Source organism: Pristiophorus japonicus, chromosome 2 (assembly GCF_044704955.1).
Source record: "Pristiophorus japonicus isolate sPriJap1 chromosome 2, sPriJap1.hap1, whole genome shotgun sequence".
Lineage (NCBI taxonomy): Eukaryota > Metazoa > Chordata > Chondrichthyes > Pristiophoridae > Pristiophorus > Pristiophorus japonicus.
This window is the reverse complement of record NC_091978.1, coordinates 331,869,470-331,886,957: the sequence shown is the minus strand read 5'-3', so window position 1 is coordinate 331,886,957 and position 17,488 is coordinate 331,869,470. Positions and strand designations below refer to the sequence as shown.

The 17,488-nt window shown below is 43.4% G+C and overlaps 1 protein-coding gene across 6 annotated transcripts in view; it reads right to left on the bottom strand.

The window, feature by feature from the left end:
* Positions 1–17,488, bottom strand: part of inpp4b (inositol polyphosphate-4-phosphatase type II B) — a 697,459-nt gene that overhangs the window by 202,956 nt on the left and 477,015 nt on the right. For all 6 annotated transcript variants that reach the window (XM_070872076.1, XM_070872113.1, XM_070872087.1 and 3 more), the window contains one exon: positions 6,734–6,911. In XM_070872076.1, the coding sequence (XP_070728177.1) occupies positions 6,734–6,911 (178 nt within the window). The remainder of the gene's footprint in view (positions 1–6,733; positions 6,912–17,488) is intronic.

Below are 17,488 nucleotides of genomic sequence, written 5' to 3'. Positions count from 1 at the left end.
TGACTACCTGACCGTCAATGCTGTCGTGACGTTCACAGCCACTGACCAAATCATGAGAGTTATGGAAGTGGTTTCCAGCTCTGGGTGTGGAACTGTGACTAGTCCTGTGATGCAATCATAGTCCCCACATGCAGGTGTCTTTGGACATGTCGAAGTAAGATTGTCATGATGAAATCATAAGGGTGGGTTTTAATTGAGCATTCAAAAGGTACAAATAATCCAGTCTGGCATGCCTCATCTGAACCTCATCCTCCAAAGCCTGAAAATACAGAGAGATGCCTACAAAGATACGCCTGTCGGCACACACAATGAAATATTCCATGGGGAAGTTGAGAGAGACAGCAGATAGAGTGTACCTTAAATAAACTGAAATTAAATGTGTTCCTGGCAAAGCAACTGAATAAGTAAGTAGCAAAGAAGCACTGAAATTGGTGAACAATACACAGCAAGTCCAAACAGAACAAGCCAGTTCAAGAGCAAAGACCCAACATGAAGAATGGGAGTCACCTTTGCAGCACTTATTTCATACAGGCACTAAGCATCTGGACTGATGTTCAGATGTTCAGCCTACATTTTTGGGAGCGGCCCTAATGAACCTAGCACATATACGTCGGCTTCAGCACTGCAAGTGCTTCTGGGTGGCATCATGGCACAAACTGCTTAAAGTGTCAAATTGTGCACATAAGAACTGGGAGGGAAATGGTTATTACAATCATTATTAATTTTCACTGACATGCACTCTTGCATTAGTTTTATTTATTTAGCTTTAACAGTTCAGGCTTTATATACAATTATATATTTTTTCCTTTCTTCTTTATTCTTCATGTATCTGCTTTGATTGAAAGCTGTAACTCTCACATCTAACAATTCTATCTTTTGATGAATCTCCCCTAAAATTTACTAACAAATTTTAACAGTAGATTCTTAGTGAAGATAAAAGATCTTGACTCACCGAGCTACTAGATTACAATTTGTTCTCCTGTGTTCCACAGAGACCTAGCAAAACCAATTCCAGTTATTCACTGCAGTAGATCCAACAATTAATGTATATCTTCAAGAAGAATATTTGCGTCAAACCAACCAACACTACCTTTTGCCAACATGATAGTAAAATTTTAGTCATCAAACTTGTGTACACTCAGCTATCTATGACATCAAATACTCATTATCACGACAGTCCAGATTAAGTAACCATATACATTTTGTATAATTACGAATAATCCTTTACCATTTGGAAGTATAATATTTTATTTCAAAAAAGATTGAGAGGAAAGAACATTTTCATAATTTGAGCTATGTAAATCAGTAGCTGGATTCACAACTTTTCTGAAAAAAGGAGAATAAAGAGTTATTTATTTTAGATGAAGTACAACATTAATTGGACAAACTCTCTCTATCTCTTACTAATTACTTATATCTTCCATCTTGAGACTGGTACAACCTGAGCTCACTGTCATGCAATGCCCTACATCCAGAAGCTGGAACAACTTCACATGCTCTCTGCTCTACATGAAATCAGTATTGCGTGTCCAATAAAAACATTAGTATTAGCGATTCATATTCCCCCTTTACTAGCACTGTGTTCAGCGGATTCTATGATGCCTATTTTCTTTTGCTGGTGAATGGACTAAAGGAATCATTTTAAGGAATTGTTATGACAGACATTACAAAAGCTAAGGCTATAGTGTTACAATCATATATCGCGCATGTTGTAGTCCTCTCTGACTGAGGACGTGACTTGGAGTCATAATCATGTCTTCTTGAGTCCAACAATATAGATGTAATAGTGTTTGCTATGTTTGGAGTTGTGTTTTGTCTTTCTTTTGTGGCGGTAAAGATCTTTTGTCTAGCCTTATCTTTGTCAGTGGTCACGCTATGGAATAAAAAGGAAGAATTACGAGCTGTATTGATGGCATCAGTTATTTAGGATGTCAGCTGTCCACATCCCTTTTCCTCCCCCAGTGAAAGTCAGTGCTCAGAGATAAAGATAACGGAAACATGAAAAACTGGTTTAAAAAAAAATTGGCTCTTCTCAAGTGGAAAATTAAATTATTGGCAGCTGTAGTGCTGCTGAGAAAAATGGCCTCCATTATGACTGAAATACAAGCAAACTAGGTATATGTACTGTGAGTGGGCTCATAACAGAACAAGCTGAGGATTAGAGCATGGTTCAAAATATTAAGGATAGCCTGTGTTATAATTTATAAATTATGTACCATTTATAGCCCCAGGGTACACATAGTCAAGTGACACATAACATAACACTTATGATTTATTAACAATCTGCTATGTCAGATCTTACCCTGCACACGACTCTACCCTGCTGTTCCACTGAAGAAAAGTGTCAGCTGAATTTGAAAAGAAATAGTATCTTTTCTCTGATGAGCTTCCCAAAGCAATTTTCAAATACAGTCAACGCATGCAATAATTCTACTAACATGCTCTGGTAATGAGGGCAGGAATAGCAAATTTCCTTCTTCGGTGTCTATTCCGTCACTGTTTTTTTTTCTTTGCAGGTCAGCTGAGATAACAGACTGTTAAGTTATTTTCCACCCTTCTATGCCAACATTTTGATATTATTACATTCAGGGAGAGAAGACATTTATTCAAATATTGTTGAGACTTTAATATCTCTTTTTTTCTCCACTACTCTTTTTTGGAATTCCCTCCAGTGCACACACAGCAATCTTAACCAAAAGCAGTGATCTACTAAAGAGTTCCACCAAACCTGCTTTGAAAAAGGGCACCGGGAGGTATATTAGAAGACTTTCTTCTGATTTCCTCTCCCCCTTTTGAAGCCATGCCAACGATCTGTTCAGTATCTCTCCAACAGAAATGCAGCTGAGATTGGTAATTCATTCTCGGGCACATGAAGGGCAAGGGTTATTTCACCCCCGCCGCCCCCTCATCAGCCACGATCTCACTGAATGGTGGAATAGGCTCGAAGGGCTGAATGACCTGCTCCTGTTCCTGTGTTCTCACTTCAACATCTCAGCTCACCATTGTGCAACATGCTGCAGCATCAACACACTACGTGGCAGAAAAAAAATCAAAGAGCAAGTTATTATTTAAATGGAAAAAGTGCTGCAGTACAGCGGGACCTGGGGGTACTTGTGCATGAAACACAAAAGGATAGTATGCAGGTACAGCAAGTGATCAGGAAGGCCAATGGAATCTTGGCTTTATTGCAAAGGGGATGGAGTATAAAAGCAGGGAAGTCTTGCTATAGCTATACAGGATATTGGTGAGGTCACACCTGGAATACTGCGTGCAGTTTTGGTTTCCATATTTACAAAAGGATATACTTGCTTTGGAGGCAGTTCAGAGAAGGTTCAGAGATGAGGGGGTTGACCTATGAGGAAAGGTTGAGTAGGGTGGGCCTCTACTCATTGGACTTCAGAAGAATGAGAGGTGATCTTATCGAAATGTATAAGATTATGAGGGGGCTTGACATGATGGATGTTTCAAGAGAGTATGTTTCCACTGATGGGGGAGACTAGAACTAGAGGGCACGATCTTAGAATAAGGGGCCGCCCATTTAAAACTGAGATGAGGAGAAATTTCTTCTCTCAGAATCGTAAATCTGTGGAATTTGCCACCTCAGAGAGCTGTGGAAGCTGGGACATTGAATAAATTTAAGACAGAAATAGGCAGCTTCTTAAACGATAAGGGGCTAAGGGGTTATGGGGAATGGGCAGGGAAGTGCAGCTGAATCCATGATCGGATCAGCCATGATCTTATTGAATGGTGGAGCAGGCTCGAGGGGCCGTATGGCCTACTCCTGCTCCTATTTCTTATGTTTCTTAATACGTGAGAAGAGTTATGTTTTTCTCCCTTATTCTCTTCAAATGTGATTTTTTTTAATGCTTCTTTCGGATAAGATGTTAAGCTGAGGGTGCTATTCAGGTGGATGTAAAAGATCCCACAACAATGTTCAAAGAAGAGTGGGGGAGTTCTCCAGTCTCCTGGCCAACAATTATCCATTAACAGCACCACCAGAAAAAAAAAAATTATTGGTCATTTATCTCATTGCTGTTTGTGCTTGCTGTGGGCAAAATTAGCTGCCTTGTTTGGCTATAAAACTACAGGGACCACGTTTAAAAATAATGAATTGACTATGAATCACTTTGGAACATCCTAAGAATATGAAACACATCAAAATCAGCATCAACAGCCTCAAAATGAGGTCGGTAGATTTACTGTTGGATTAATGTCACACTTCTGCTGTCGCCATTTTGTACAGGGGCCTATCGCTGGGTGGCTTAATGGCTCACCTATCACAGCTGCTGGGTCCTGCTTAATATACAAATGGGGGTCCATGATCAGTTTTACTGGTTCTACCACCAAAGAGGCCCCAAAAGGTTAAGTTTCAAATTATTTTTGTAAGGCCCCACATCCGATTTTCATTTCCATTGATTTCAGCCAGTTATATCCCACATTCTAGAATTCCCTCCTTAAACCCCTCAACCTCTACATCTTTCTTCTCCTTTAAGATCATCCTAAAAACTCACCTCTCCTCCTAAGGTTGCCATCTTTGAGTCAACATCTGTCTTTTCCTTGTAGCTCTATGAAGAACCTTGAGGTTTTTTAATGTGTAAAATGCTATATAAATACACATTGTTGTTTGTGGTAGGCTTTGCCACTAGCAAACTCATGCACCGTACATAATGTTCATAGATTCCAGCTCTCCCTGGCAGATAAATTATGAAAATGATGCACCCAGTTAGCACAGCTCTCGTCCTGTACTCAAATCCAGCCATTCTAGGATCTAGGATGCCACACACACCGTGATCAGCACTGACATCCCCTGAAATCGACTTTCTTGACAGCTCAGTTGGTTTCCAAGGTACAAGGCCCAGATGAAATTATTTTTTGCAATCAAAAAGAGTGGAAAAAATACTGCACATATTTTCAAATCATTTATCAGATGAGGTCCGCTTTCACTAAAAACAGTACTTTAAGGAATAACTGTGTCTTCTCCTGTATGAAGGAGTTAGTATATCTTTCCTGCACTTACATTTAGAATTTCACTTGTCAGAGCATTCTCTCTGTGGCTGTATGAAATGCAGAAAGGTGTGATGAAGGCCTTCTCTCTGACCACTGTTCAGGCACCCTTAAACTATATACATAACTAGAGGGACATTTAATGTGAAGCATTTTTGCATGTCTTGAAGACATGATAAGGTATTATACAAATGACAGTTCTTTATAGTGCACTGGTCAGGCTGCACCTTGAATATTGTGTCTAGTTTTGGTCATGAAGAACAGTGAGTTCGATCTCTTGTATCAAAGGATTGAGTTACAAGAAAAGATTATTGAAAATAGGGCTGTTCAGCTTTGAAAGGAAGTCATTATAGAAGGAAAAAATAATTTCATAATGTTTGCAGAAAGGGTGAGGGGTCAACAGGAAAGTTCACAGAAAATTTCAAAAGTGGGTTAAAAAATGATCAGAGGGACAAAGAGGGGACTAGAAATGAGTATAGCTGAAGTTACTAAACAACAGCTAGAACTAGTGTCACAGCAAGAGGACAGTGAGGGAAGAGCTGACAACAAAAGATGTCAATCGGGATAAAACTGAAAATGAACAGAGAATTGTTAATCCATACAATAAATATTCCTTGAACTATCAATAATGGAAATAATCCATGAGGATTTAGCAACTTCAACATCAACAAAACAGCTGTTCTAGACAGGCTTAAAAAGCTCAAAAGGAACAATCCCTGCAGCGAGAGTCTAGGGATGCAATTTGTGAAGTGCTGACAATTGTTGTGAGGGAGTCAATGAATGTTGAAGAGACCCCATTACACTGAAATCAAACTAATACAGTATGCATAATTCAAGAAGGAGAATAAATCTAAACAGGTCAACTATAGACTTAGCTGGGAGTTGGAGAGAGTGCTATCATTAGCCTATTTAGGCTAGCGAAAGAAAAAAAAAAGAACAGCAAAGTTTCCACTATTATTCACTTTCTCATGTCCTCGCCTGGAAAATCTGCAGTGTAAATGTTGTGAAAGGTCTTGGTCAGACTGGGCTGTTATGGCCCTTATAGTCAAACTGTCTATTGACACTCACAGTCTAAACTCATACATGGAAAACAGATACGTGGATGAGGTATCAAAGGGCCCATGAAAGAATACCCCAGCATGAGATACTACCTTCAAGGGAGTAGGGAAGACATTTTGAGAAATAAAGTATACAATTTAAATGAATATTACTTCTTAACAATTCCTTTCATCATATTTTTAAATTGAAAAACTTTTTATTTCATTAGAGGAGTACTTCCTTTGAAATTAAATATAACGCAACCTTAAACAGAAAGTTAACTCTTTAGGTGCATGCCGTCACAGAATTTCTCTCTGACCTCCAAGTATTTTTTATAACTTAAAAAAAAATCCTCAGTTATATAATTATCTTTTCTGTGAAACCCTGTACACCCAAAGGCAGTAGTGTGTAGACAAAAGATTTGAAGATAGATTTTACAAATTCACAATCCCAGTACAGAGCTTGATGTGCCCGGAATGCAAAATCTAATCTAAGAATCTCTCCTTGCCACTCTCATAGAAACTGTTGATGAATACGTTTTCTATCTCCATCCCTGAACTCCCCACATACCACAATAGTCGACCAAGTGTTGGCTGACAATTTTAAGAGCTGGGAGGTATTCTGGATGAAAACGAACAGTACCGCAGAGCTGACATTCCTTTTAAGTAAAGCTAACAGTCTAAATTCTTACTATTTCACTGAGTGTTTTCAATGAATCTTTGAGGTTGTCACTGGAGTGTTGCCTTGCTGCAGTAAGTAGAAGATCTGTGTTGATCAATATGAGAGGTTGAAGCTTATAAATGTTGGTTATAACTTCTTTTGCTTTGGTCGTGTCTTCAGGTGAATAGTAAATATACTGGTATGTTGAACTAGAGAAAACAAAGAAGAAAAAAAATGTTGCATACCAATTCAAATAAAGATTATTAGAACAAGAAAATAGCAACACTTTGGTTAACAGTCCAGAAAATAAAATACTTTAAAAAAATTCACAATACTAATTTTCTCACCTCCTTTCCTGAGGAGGGTAATGCAGGAGAATGGCTGCTGAAGAAGTCCTGCCCAGTTTGAACCGGACAGTCTGGTTTCCGTGTGATCTGTCCAGATATTTATGAAATGTAAACTGCACAGTAAAAGTCTATTTTCTAAAAGAGAATTCCATGTTTTACACGTTACTTGTGTGTCTTATGACACGCAAACTTTGCTTATTAATGTTAGCAAGGTTATAAGAAATTTTCACCAGCAGAAATGCAAACATCAAATCTCAAGCTAAGCTCCACACTATCTCATCTTTGACAAAGGAGATGGTGGCAAACACTTCCCAAATGATTATTATTTATGTGCGACACCAGACAGGGAATGTCAGTGGATCACTTAAGCACAGAGAACATCACACCTGAGTTCAACCCTGTCCTAATTTGATGTGCACATGCAGAACTTTCAGCAGGAGTCATTGGATAACAATTAGGATTAGCAACCTTTGCTGATTTTTTTCTCTTTCTTAATGCACGGGATTTTAAAGTCTACATTAAATTTAGAAAGCTAATTTTATCATTTAAAACCCATCATATATCAACAAGCCTGTCACAAGCTGGTAAATGGCACATTGACCTGGATTTTGCGGTAAAAATAATGGTGAGGCTAACAGCACTCACCTTTATTAAAGTGTAAATCGGACAGCAACTTCCAGCAACCCCACATGCACGGGGTTAAACATGGAAATCAGGAAGTTGTTGTCAGAGTTAGCCTGTTCTTGCAGAAGCTGCACTATACTAGTATCTCATCGAGAGGTTAGGAGGCCGAAATTGCCCCTTTCCTTAAGGCCGCTTACCACCGGAAATCAGCGGCCACGCTGGGGAGTGCAATGGCCGCTGATTTTTCATGGAATGGCCGCCATTTTGAAAATTCCGCTCCTGCGGTATCCCGGCAGTGACCCACTCCCCCCACTGCTGCTGATCACTCCTAAGTGCGTCATCAGAGTGCACACCACCGATGTTCCCCCTGATGGTGAAATTCCACCGAAAAAACTTGCTGCCACCACTCAGTATCACCAGCAGCTTTTTCTGCCAGTGCACGGAGCTTGGCGTGTGCTCAAAATGGCGGCGCGTCTGCCATTAAAGGAGAGGACCTACTGCCGCGGTCGCCATCTATTTTTTTGTCGGCCGACTGCTGGGATAGGACCACAATTATGGCCCCGGGTTAGGCCGGACCATCAACAAGCAGCCTGGCACCCCCTCTTGGGTGCCAGGCCGCTGGCCCGACCGAAACCCTCCCTGGTGGCCCAGTGGACTGAACTTAAAGTAAGCGCACCGATCTCCCCTTTAAGTAAAGGGGAGAGATGTGGTGACGGGGCACCATGATGACTGACAGCGGCAGACATCCCGCCCCCTCCCAACCTCCGCCCCTCGAGTGTGCGAACGTCCGCTCACCGCTGCAAACCCGCCCCCAATATGACAGACTTCCGGCCCGCTGAAAAAAAGCCAAATAGTGGAATTTCGCTCAAGAGGCCACTGCATCAACCGCGCCGGTAAAAACAGATGAAACATGGTAGGTGCACCCTGTTTCCAGCAGTGGACACGTTCAGCCCCTGGGCAGTGAAACACATGGAAGGGCTTGACGTTGCGATACTAACGTGATAGATACCCACTAAACATACCAGGAAATGTTAGGGCTTGTCCATTCCAGTGTAAGTAAATTCATAATGGCGTGATAAGTCTTAATTACTGCCAAAGAACCTCTCTGGCACTGAAAATTAACTTTAAAAGTGTGGAGTCTCATTCTTTCAGATGTTAATTATTGATGAAGATTTAAAACATTTTAAAAATGTTTTTTTTAAATGTTTTCTTTCTGTCTCTTTTATCTCTCTTTCTTAATCCTATCTTTCATACCCTCTCTTTAATTTGTTTTCTGCACATGATTTGAAATTGAATTAACTATTCTAACTGACATTTCCTGGTTCAGACTAATACCTGAGACCAGTAGTTAAGAATAAATGGTCAAGTGACTGAAGTTATTTTTGCTGGAGAAAACAAAACTGAGGAAAGACATGATACAGGTCTTTAAAATAATAAGGAGGTATAGATTGATAAGATTTTAACTTGAACAGTGGACTTAAGACTGGAGGGCATAAGTATAAAACTCATAAACCTTGTGTAATGTTGGGGATCAGTAAAAAGAACATAAGAGCATAAGAAATGGGAGCAGGAGGAGACCATACAGCCCCTCAAGCTTGCTCCACCATTTAATACGATCATGGCCTCAGGCCAACTTCCCCGCCCGCTCCCCATAATCCCTTATTCCCTTATCGTTTAAAAAACTGTCTATTTCTGTCTTAAATTTATTCAATGTCCCAGCTTCCACAGTTCTCTGAGGCAGCAAATTCTACAGATCCACAACCTTCTGAGAGGAGAAATTTCTTGTCATCTCAGTTTTAAATGGGCGGCCCCTTATTCGAAGATCATGCCCTCTAGTTCTAGTCTCCCCCATCAGTGGAAATATCCTCTCTGCATCCACCTTGTCAAGCCCCCTCATAATCTTATACGTTTCAATAAGATCACCTCTCAATCTTCTGAATTCCAATGAATAGAGGCCCAACCTACTCAACTTTTCCTCATAAGTCAACCCTCTCGTCTCCGGAATCAATCTAGTGAACCTTCTCCTGAACTGCCTCCAAAGCAAGTATATCCTTTCGTAAATATGGAAACCAAAACTGCACGCAATATTTCAGGTGTGACCTCACCAATATCCTGTATAACTGTAGCAAGACTTCCCTGCTTTTATACTCCATCCCCTTTGCAATAAAGGCCAAGATTCTATTGGCCTTCCTGATCACTTGCTGTACTGCACACTATCCTTTTGTGTTTCATGCACAAGTACCCCCAGGTCTCGCTGTACTGCAGCATTTTGCAATCTTTCTCCATTTAAATAATAACTTGCTCTTTGAGTTTTTCTGCCAAAGTGCATGACCTCACACTTTCCAACATTATAATCCATCTGCCAAATTTTTGCCCACTCACTTAGCCTGTCTATGTCCTTTTGCAGAATTTTTGTGTCCTCCTCACCCATCATTGTATCGTCAGCCAACTTGGTTACGTTACACTCAGTCCCTTCCTCCAAGTCATTAATATAGAGTGTAAATAGTTAGGGTCCCAGAACTGATCCCTGCGGCACCCCTCTGGTTACTGATTTCCAACCGAGAATGACCATTTATCCCAACTCTGTTTTCTGTTCGTTAGCCAATCCTCTATCCATGCTAATTTGATACCCCCAACCCTGTGAACTTTTATCTTGTACAATAACCTTTTATGTGGCACCTTGTCAAATGCCTTCTCAAAGTCCAAATACATCACATCCACTGGGTCCCCTTTATCCACCCTGTTCGTTACATCCTCAAAGAATTCTAGCAAATTTGTCAAACATGACTTCCCCTTCATAAATCCATGCTGACTCTGCCGGACCGAATTTTGCTTCTTTAATAATGGACTCCAACATTTTCCCAACCAGCTAGGCTAACTGGTCTATAGTTTCCTGCTTTATGTCTGCCTCCTTTTTTAAATAGGGGGGTTACATTTGCAATTTTCCAATCTGCTGGGACCACCCCAAAATCCAGGGAATTTTGGTAAATTAGAAACATAGAAACATAGAAATTTACAGCGCAGAAGGAGGCCATTTCGGCCCATCGTGTTTGCGCCGGCCGTCAAAGAGCCGCACGGCTCTTCGTCAGCAGCTCTAAAGGTTACATACAAACCCATGAACAATAACGGAAAGGCAAAGAGCACCCAGCCCAACCAGTCTGCCTCACACCACTACAACACCCCTTATACTAAAAAGATCTACACTCCACCCTAACTGGAGCCATGTGACCTCCTAGGAGAGGCAAATACCAGATAAAAACCCAGGCCAATTTATGGAGAAAAAATCTGGAAAAATTCCTCTCTGACCCATCCGGGTGATCGATACTAGTCAAGGAGATCACTCTGGGCGTATTCTATTCCAGCAGTACTTACCATTATATCTGTGCCAACCAACAAAAGATCATCTAGTCCAATCCCAATTACCAGCTCTAGGTCCGTAACCCTGTAGGTTACAGCACTTTAAGTGCCCATCCAACCGTCTCTTAAAAGTGGTGAGGCTATCTGCATCCACCACTCTTCCAGGCAGCAAGTTCCAGATCCCCACAACCCTCTGTGTAAAGAAGCTCCCACTCAAATCCCCTCTAAACCTCCTTAAAACTATGCCTCCTCATAACAGCCCCCTCCACCAATGGAAATAGACCCTTACTCTCCACTATGTCCAGATCCCTCAATATTTTGTACACCTCAATGAGGTCTCCGCTCAACCTCCTCTTTTCCAATGAGAACAAACCCAGCCTATCCAATCTGTCCTCAAAACTAAGATCCAGGCAGCATCCTAGTAAATCTCCTCTGCAACCTCTCTAGTGCAATCACGTCCTTCCTATAACACAGCGACCAGAACTGCATGCAGTACTCCAGCTGTGGCCTAACCAAAGTATTATACAATGTAAGCATAACCTTCCTGCTCTTATATTCTATGCCTTGGCCAATAAAGGCAAGCATTCCGTATGCCTTCCTAACCACCTTATCCACCTGACCTGCTACTTTCAGGGGTCTGTGGACATGCATTCCAAGGTCCCTCTGTTCATCTACATTATTAAGTGGCCTACCGCTTAAAGTGTATACCCTTTCCTTATTAGCCCTCTCAAAGTGCATCACCTCACACTTCTCCGAATTAAATTCCATTTGCCACTTCTCTGCCCAACTGACCAGTAGATTGATATCCTCCTGCAGCCCATGACTTTCCTCTTCATTATCAACCACACAGCCAATTTTAGTGTCGTCTGTAAACTTCTTAATCATATTTCCTATATTCAAATCTAAATCGTTGATATATACCACAAAAAGCAAGGGGCCAAGTACTGAGCCCCGCGGAACCCCACTGGAAACATCCTTCCAGTCACAAAAACATCCATCAATCATCACCCTTTGCTTCCTACCTCCAAGCCAATTTTGGATCCAACTTGCCACTTTGCCCTGTATCCCATGGGCTTTAACCTTCATGACCAGTCTACCATGTGGGACCTTATCAAAAGCCTTGCTAAAGTCCATATATACTACATCGTATGCATTACCCTCATCGACCCTCTTGGTTACCTCCTCAAAAAATTCAATCAGGTTAGTCAAAAATGATCTTCCCCTAACAAATCCGTGCTGACTGTCCCTAATTAATCCTTGCCTTTCCAAATGCAGATTTATCCTGTCTTTCAGGATTTTTTACAATAATTTTCCCACCACTGACGTTAGGCTGACAGGCCTGTAATTACTCAGACTATCCCTTTTTCCTTCTTAAACAAGGGTACTACATTAGCAGTCCTCCAATCCTCCGGCACCATGCCCAGATCCAAAGAGGGCTGGAAAATGATGGTCAAGGCCTCTGCTATTTTTTCTTTTACTTCGCTCAACAACCTGGGATGCATTTCATCCGGGCCTGGGGAACTTACCTACTTTCAAAGCTGCTAAACCCCTTAATACTTCCTGTCTCACGATATTCATCCAGAATATCACACTCCTCTATAGCAGTATCTGCATTACCTCTTTCCTTTGTGAAAACAGATGCAAAGTATTCATTAAGAACCCTACCAACATCTTCTGCCTCCACAAAAAGATTACCCTCATGGTCTCTAACAGGCCCTACCCATTCCTTAGTTACCCTCTTGCTCTTAATATATTTATAGAACATGTTAGGGTTTTCCTTAATTTTACTGGCTAAGAATTTCTCGTGCTCTCTCTTAGCATTCCTAATATCCTTTTTAATTTTACCTCATCTTTCTATATTCCTCTAAAGATTCTAAAGTATTTAGCCATTGATATGTGACATAAGCGTCCCTTTTTTTTCTTAATCCTCCCCTGTAATTCCCTAGACATCCAGGGGGCTCTAGAATTATTTTTCCCAGCCTTTTTCTTTAAGGGCACATGTTTGGCCTGAACCTTTCGGATCTCCTCCTTGAATGCCTCCCACTGTTCCGACACCGATTTACTCACAAGTAGCTGTTTCCAGTCCACTATGGCCAAATCACTCCTTAACTTAGCAACATTAGCTTTTCCCCAACCAATGCATCCACAATCCCTGCCGCTACTTCTCTTAAAACCCGAGGATGCAAGCCATCAGGTCCAGGGGATTTATCCGCCTTTAAGCCCATTATCTTACTGAGTACCATCTCTTTAGTGATTGTGAGTGTGTTAAGTTCTTCCCCCCGCCCCTGTCGCCCCTTGACTATCCACTGTTGGAATATTGTTAGTGTCCTCTACTGTAAAGACTGATACAAAATATTTGTTCAGAGTTTCTGCCATCGTCATGTTTCCCATTACTAATTCCCCGGTCTCATCCTCTAAGGGACCAACATTTCCTTTTTATATACCTAGAGAAACTCTTACTATCTGTTTTTATATTTCGTGTTAGCTTACTTTCATAATCTATCTTCCCTTTCTTAATCATTTTTTTAGTAGCCACGGATGGCTATCTTTTCTCTTACGCCCTTTCCTCCTCACTGGAATATATTTTTTGAGATTTGTGAAATATCTCCTGAAATGTACACCACTGTTCATCAACTGTCCTACACTGTAATCTATTTTCCCAGTCCACTTTAGCCAACTCAGCCCTGATACCTTCATAGTCTCCTTTATTTAAGCTTACTACGCTGGTTAGAGATCCAACTTTCTCACCCTCCATCTGAATTTGAAATTCAATCATGATATGATCACCCATTCCAAGGGATCCTTTACTAGGAGATTCTCATTACACAGGACCAGATCTAAGATAGCCTGCCCCCTGGTTGGTTCCGTTACGTACTGCTCAAGGAACCCGTCCCTTATGCACTCTATGAACTCTTCTTCAAGGCTACCCTGACCAATCGGATTTATCCAATCAATATGGAGGTTAAAATCACCCATGATTATTGCTGTTCCCTTTTTACAAGCCCCCACTATTTCCTGGTTTATGCTCCGACCAACATGCCCTACATGATGGTGGATATATGGAACAAACTCCCAGAAAAGCATTTCTTTAATTATTTACTTAAGAGTCCAGTCTCGTAGGATGACACATACACATTGGATGGCTGTTCACGAGATCCCAGTCAGTGTGACAGATTATAGGGCTCAATTTTCCCCAGTGATTAGCGGTGGTTTTTTTTGCGCAGGCCGCTTTTTTTGACCCAAGTTTTAAAAAAAAGTTTCCCCCATGAATTTGCACCAGCGTAACTTGGTTAGTTATGATTTTTTTGGGTACATTTTTTTCAGCCAAAGGGGGTGTAACCTGCCACCCGCACCAATTCTGGCCTGTGAGGCAAGTTTGGCCAGCTGAGAGTTACTCCAGTTCTTCTTAGGCCAGCATATGTGGCCTCTGTAGAAAAACCTTCTGGAGAGAGTTAAGGAAATTGGTGCAGGTAAATGCAGCAGATGCCTGGACAGCAGCAGCAGGAGACATAAGAGACGGGGGGGGGGAGATTATAGTTAGGTGCGGGGACCAGGAGGGAGGAGGCCAATCGGCCTGGGAGAGGTGCGGGGAAGCAGGACAGGGAGGAGGCCATTCGGCCTGGGATAGGGGCAGGGGAGCAGACCGGGCGGCCACTCGGCCAGGGCTAGGTGTGGGGGAGCGGACCGGAGGCCACTCAGCCAGGGCTAGGTGTGGGGGAGCGGACCGGAGGCCACTCAGCCAGGGCTAGGTGCAGGGCTGGGAGGCCTCTCGGCCAGGGCTAGGTGCAGGACTGGGAGGCCTCTCGGCCAGGGCTAGGTGCAGGACTGGGAGGCCTCTCGGCCAGGGCTAGGTGCAGGACTGGGAGGCCTCTCGGCCAGGGCTAGGTGCGGGACCGGGAGGAAGGAGGCCACTCGGCCAGGGCTAAGTGCGGGACCAGGAGGGAGGAGGCCACTCGGCTAGGACAGAGCATACTGGACTTCATAGCGGACCTCCGGTGTTTGGCCAGCCTCTAAGTTCACAGACGTCTGCAGGGGGGGAGATGCTAAGGGACTTCTTTATCGAGGGCATCAGTCATGCGGGAATTTTCTGCAAATTAATTGAGACCAAGGATTTGACCTTGGAAGCAGCAGTGTTGATGGCTCAAACTTTCATGGCAGGGGAGGAAAAGATGAAAATAATATACGCATGCAATTCTAACGTGGCGATGGATCAGGGAGTCAACATCATCAATACGCCTCAGAGCCCCGCAGGCAGGCAGGGGCAGTCCGACACTCCCCAGGCAGCAATACGGCCTGGGATGGGGCCATTGACACCCACTAATAGGGTACTTAAGAGCAGTCAAAGGGACAGTCAGTGCGGAATGCCTGGCCATAGTCCCTTTGTTCCCAACAATGGAAACTTTAACTCATGCTGGAGGTGTGGGGGAAAATACTCAGCTAGATCTTGCAGATTTCAACAGTTTGTCTGCAGGAACTGCAATCTCAGTGGCCACTTAGCTCAAATGTGTAGGAAGTCTGCTGCCAGACTAATATATGAGGCGGATGGACCAGAAGAGGGTTCTTTGAGGCAGTATGATTTTTGGGGCAAATCGATGGACGGCGAGGTTCAGTGGGTCCATGTGGCGAATATTCACAGTTCATACACCAGAACGCCACCAATGATGATGAGGATTTTATTAAATGGTAGCCCTGTACGCATGGAGCTGGACACTGGGGCTAGCCAGTCACTCATGGGCATTCAACAATTTGAGAAACTATGGCCACTTAAAGCCAGTAGACCCAAATTAGAATGTATTGAGACACAATTACGAACTTACACTAAAGAAATCATTCAGGTGTTAGGCAGTGCAATGTTGGCTGTCACACGCAATGGGTTAGTTAATAGGCTGCCGCTCTGGATTGTCCCGGGCAATGGTCCCACACTGTTGGGGAGGAGCTGGTTAGCCGAGATGAACTGGAAATGGGGGGATGTTCACGCAATGTCATCTGTGGAGCGAAGTTCGTGCTCACAAGTCCCACAACAATTCGATTCACTATTCCAACCTGGTGTCGGGACTTTCAAAGGCACTAAAGTAGTGATACACATCACACCGGACGCCAGGCCAGTGCACCACAAAACCAGAGCGGTGCCGTATGTAATGCGGGAAAAGATCGAGAGCGAATTGGACCGGCTGTTGAGAGAGGACATCATTTTGCCTGTTGAATTCAGCGACTGGGCGAGCCCCATCGTTCCCATCCTAAAAACAGATGGCTCTGTCAGGATCTGTGGCAACTACAAGGCCACCATCAATCGGGTGTCCCTACAAGATCAAAACCCGCTCCCGAGAGCGGAGGACCTCTTTGCAACGCTGACAGACGGCAAACTGTTCACCAAGTTGGACCTCACTTCAGCCTATATGACCCAGGAACTGGCCGACGAATCTAAACTACTGACCACCATCACCACGCACAAGGGACTGTTTGCATATAGCAGATGCCCGTTTGGCATTCGTTCAGCGGCCGCGATTGTTCAACGAAACATGGAAAGCCTGCTTAAATCCATTCCTGGAACGATCGTATTCTAGGACGACATCCTCATCACGGGTCGAGACACCGAGGAACACCTCCACAACCTGGAGGAGGTGCTACGCCGACTGGACCGGGTAGGTCTGCGACTCAAGAAGTCTAAATGTGTCTTCTTAGCTCCTGAGGTTGAGTTTCTGGGCAGGAGGGTTGCTGCAGATGGGATTCGGCCCACCGAATCCAAAACTGAGGCGATTCGACGAGCACCCAGGCCCTGCAACACATCGGAGTTGCGTTCATTCCTGGTACTGTTGAACTATTCCGGGAACTTTCTGCCGAACTTGAGCATGTTGTTGGAGCCGCTATATGTGCTCCTGCGTAAGGGTTGCGATTGGTTTTGGGGGGACTGTCAGGAACGGGCTTTTGATCGGGGCGAAACCTACTTTGTTCAAACAAGTTGTTGACCCTGTATGACCCCTGTAAAAAATTGGTTCTGACATGTGATGCATCGTCCTATGGGGTTGGGTGCGTGTTGCAGCAGGGCAATGCTGAGTGTCAACTACAACCTGTGGCCTATGCCTCCAGGTCGCTCTCTGAAGCAGAATGGGGATATGAGATGGTCGAGAAGGAAGGGCTTGCTTGTGTCGATGGTATAAAAAAAAGCAGCAGTACCTCATTGGTTGGAAGCTTGAATTAGAGACGGACCACAAGCCATTAACATCCCCGTTGTCAGACAGCAAGGCTTTCAATGCCAACACAGCACCTCGCATACAGCGATGGGCTCTCACGCTGCTGTTTATGACTACTCCATCCGGCACCAGCCCGGCACTGAAAATTGCGCTGATGCGCTCAGCAGGCTTCCACTGGCCACCACTGAGGGGGCAGCGGAGCAAAGCGACGAGATGGTCATGGCCATTGATGCCTTTGACAGCGCAGGCTCCCCCATCACAGCCCGC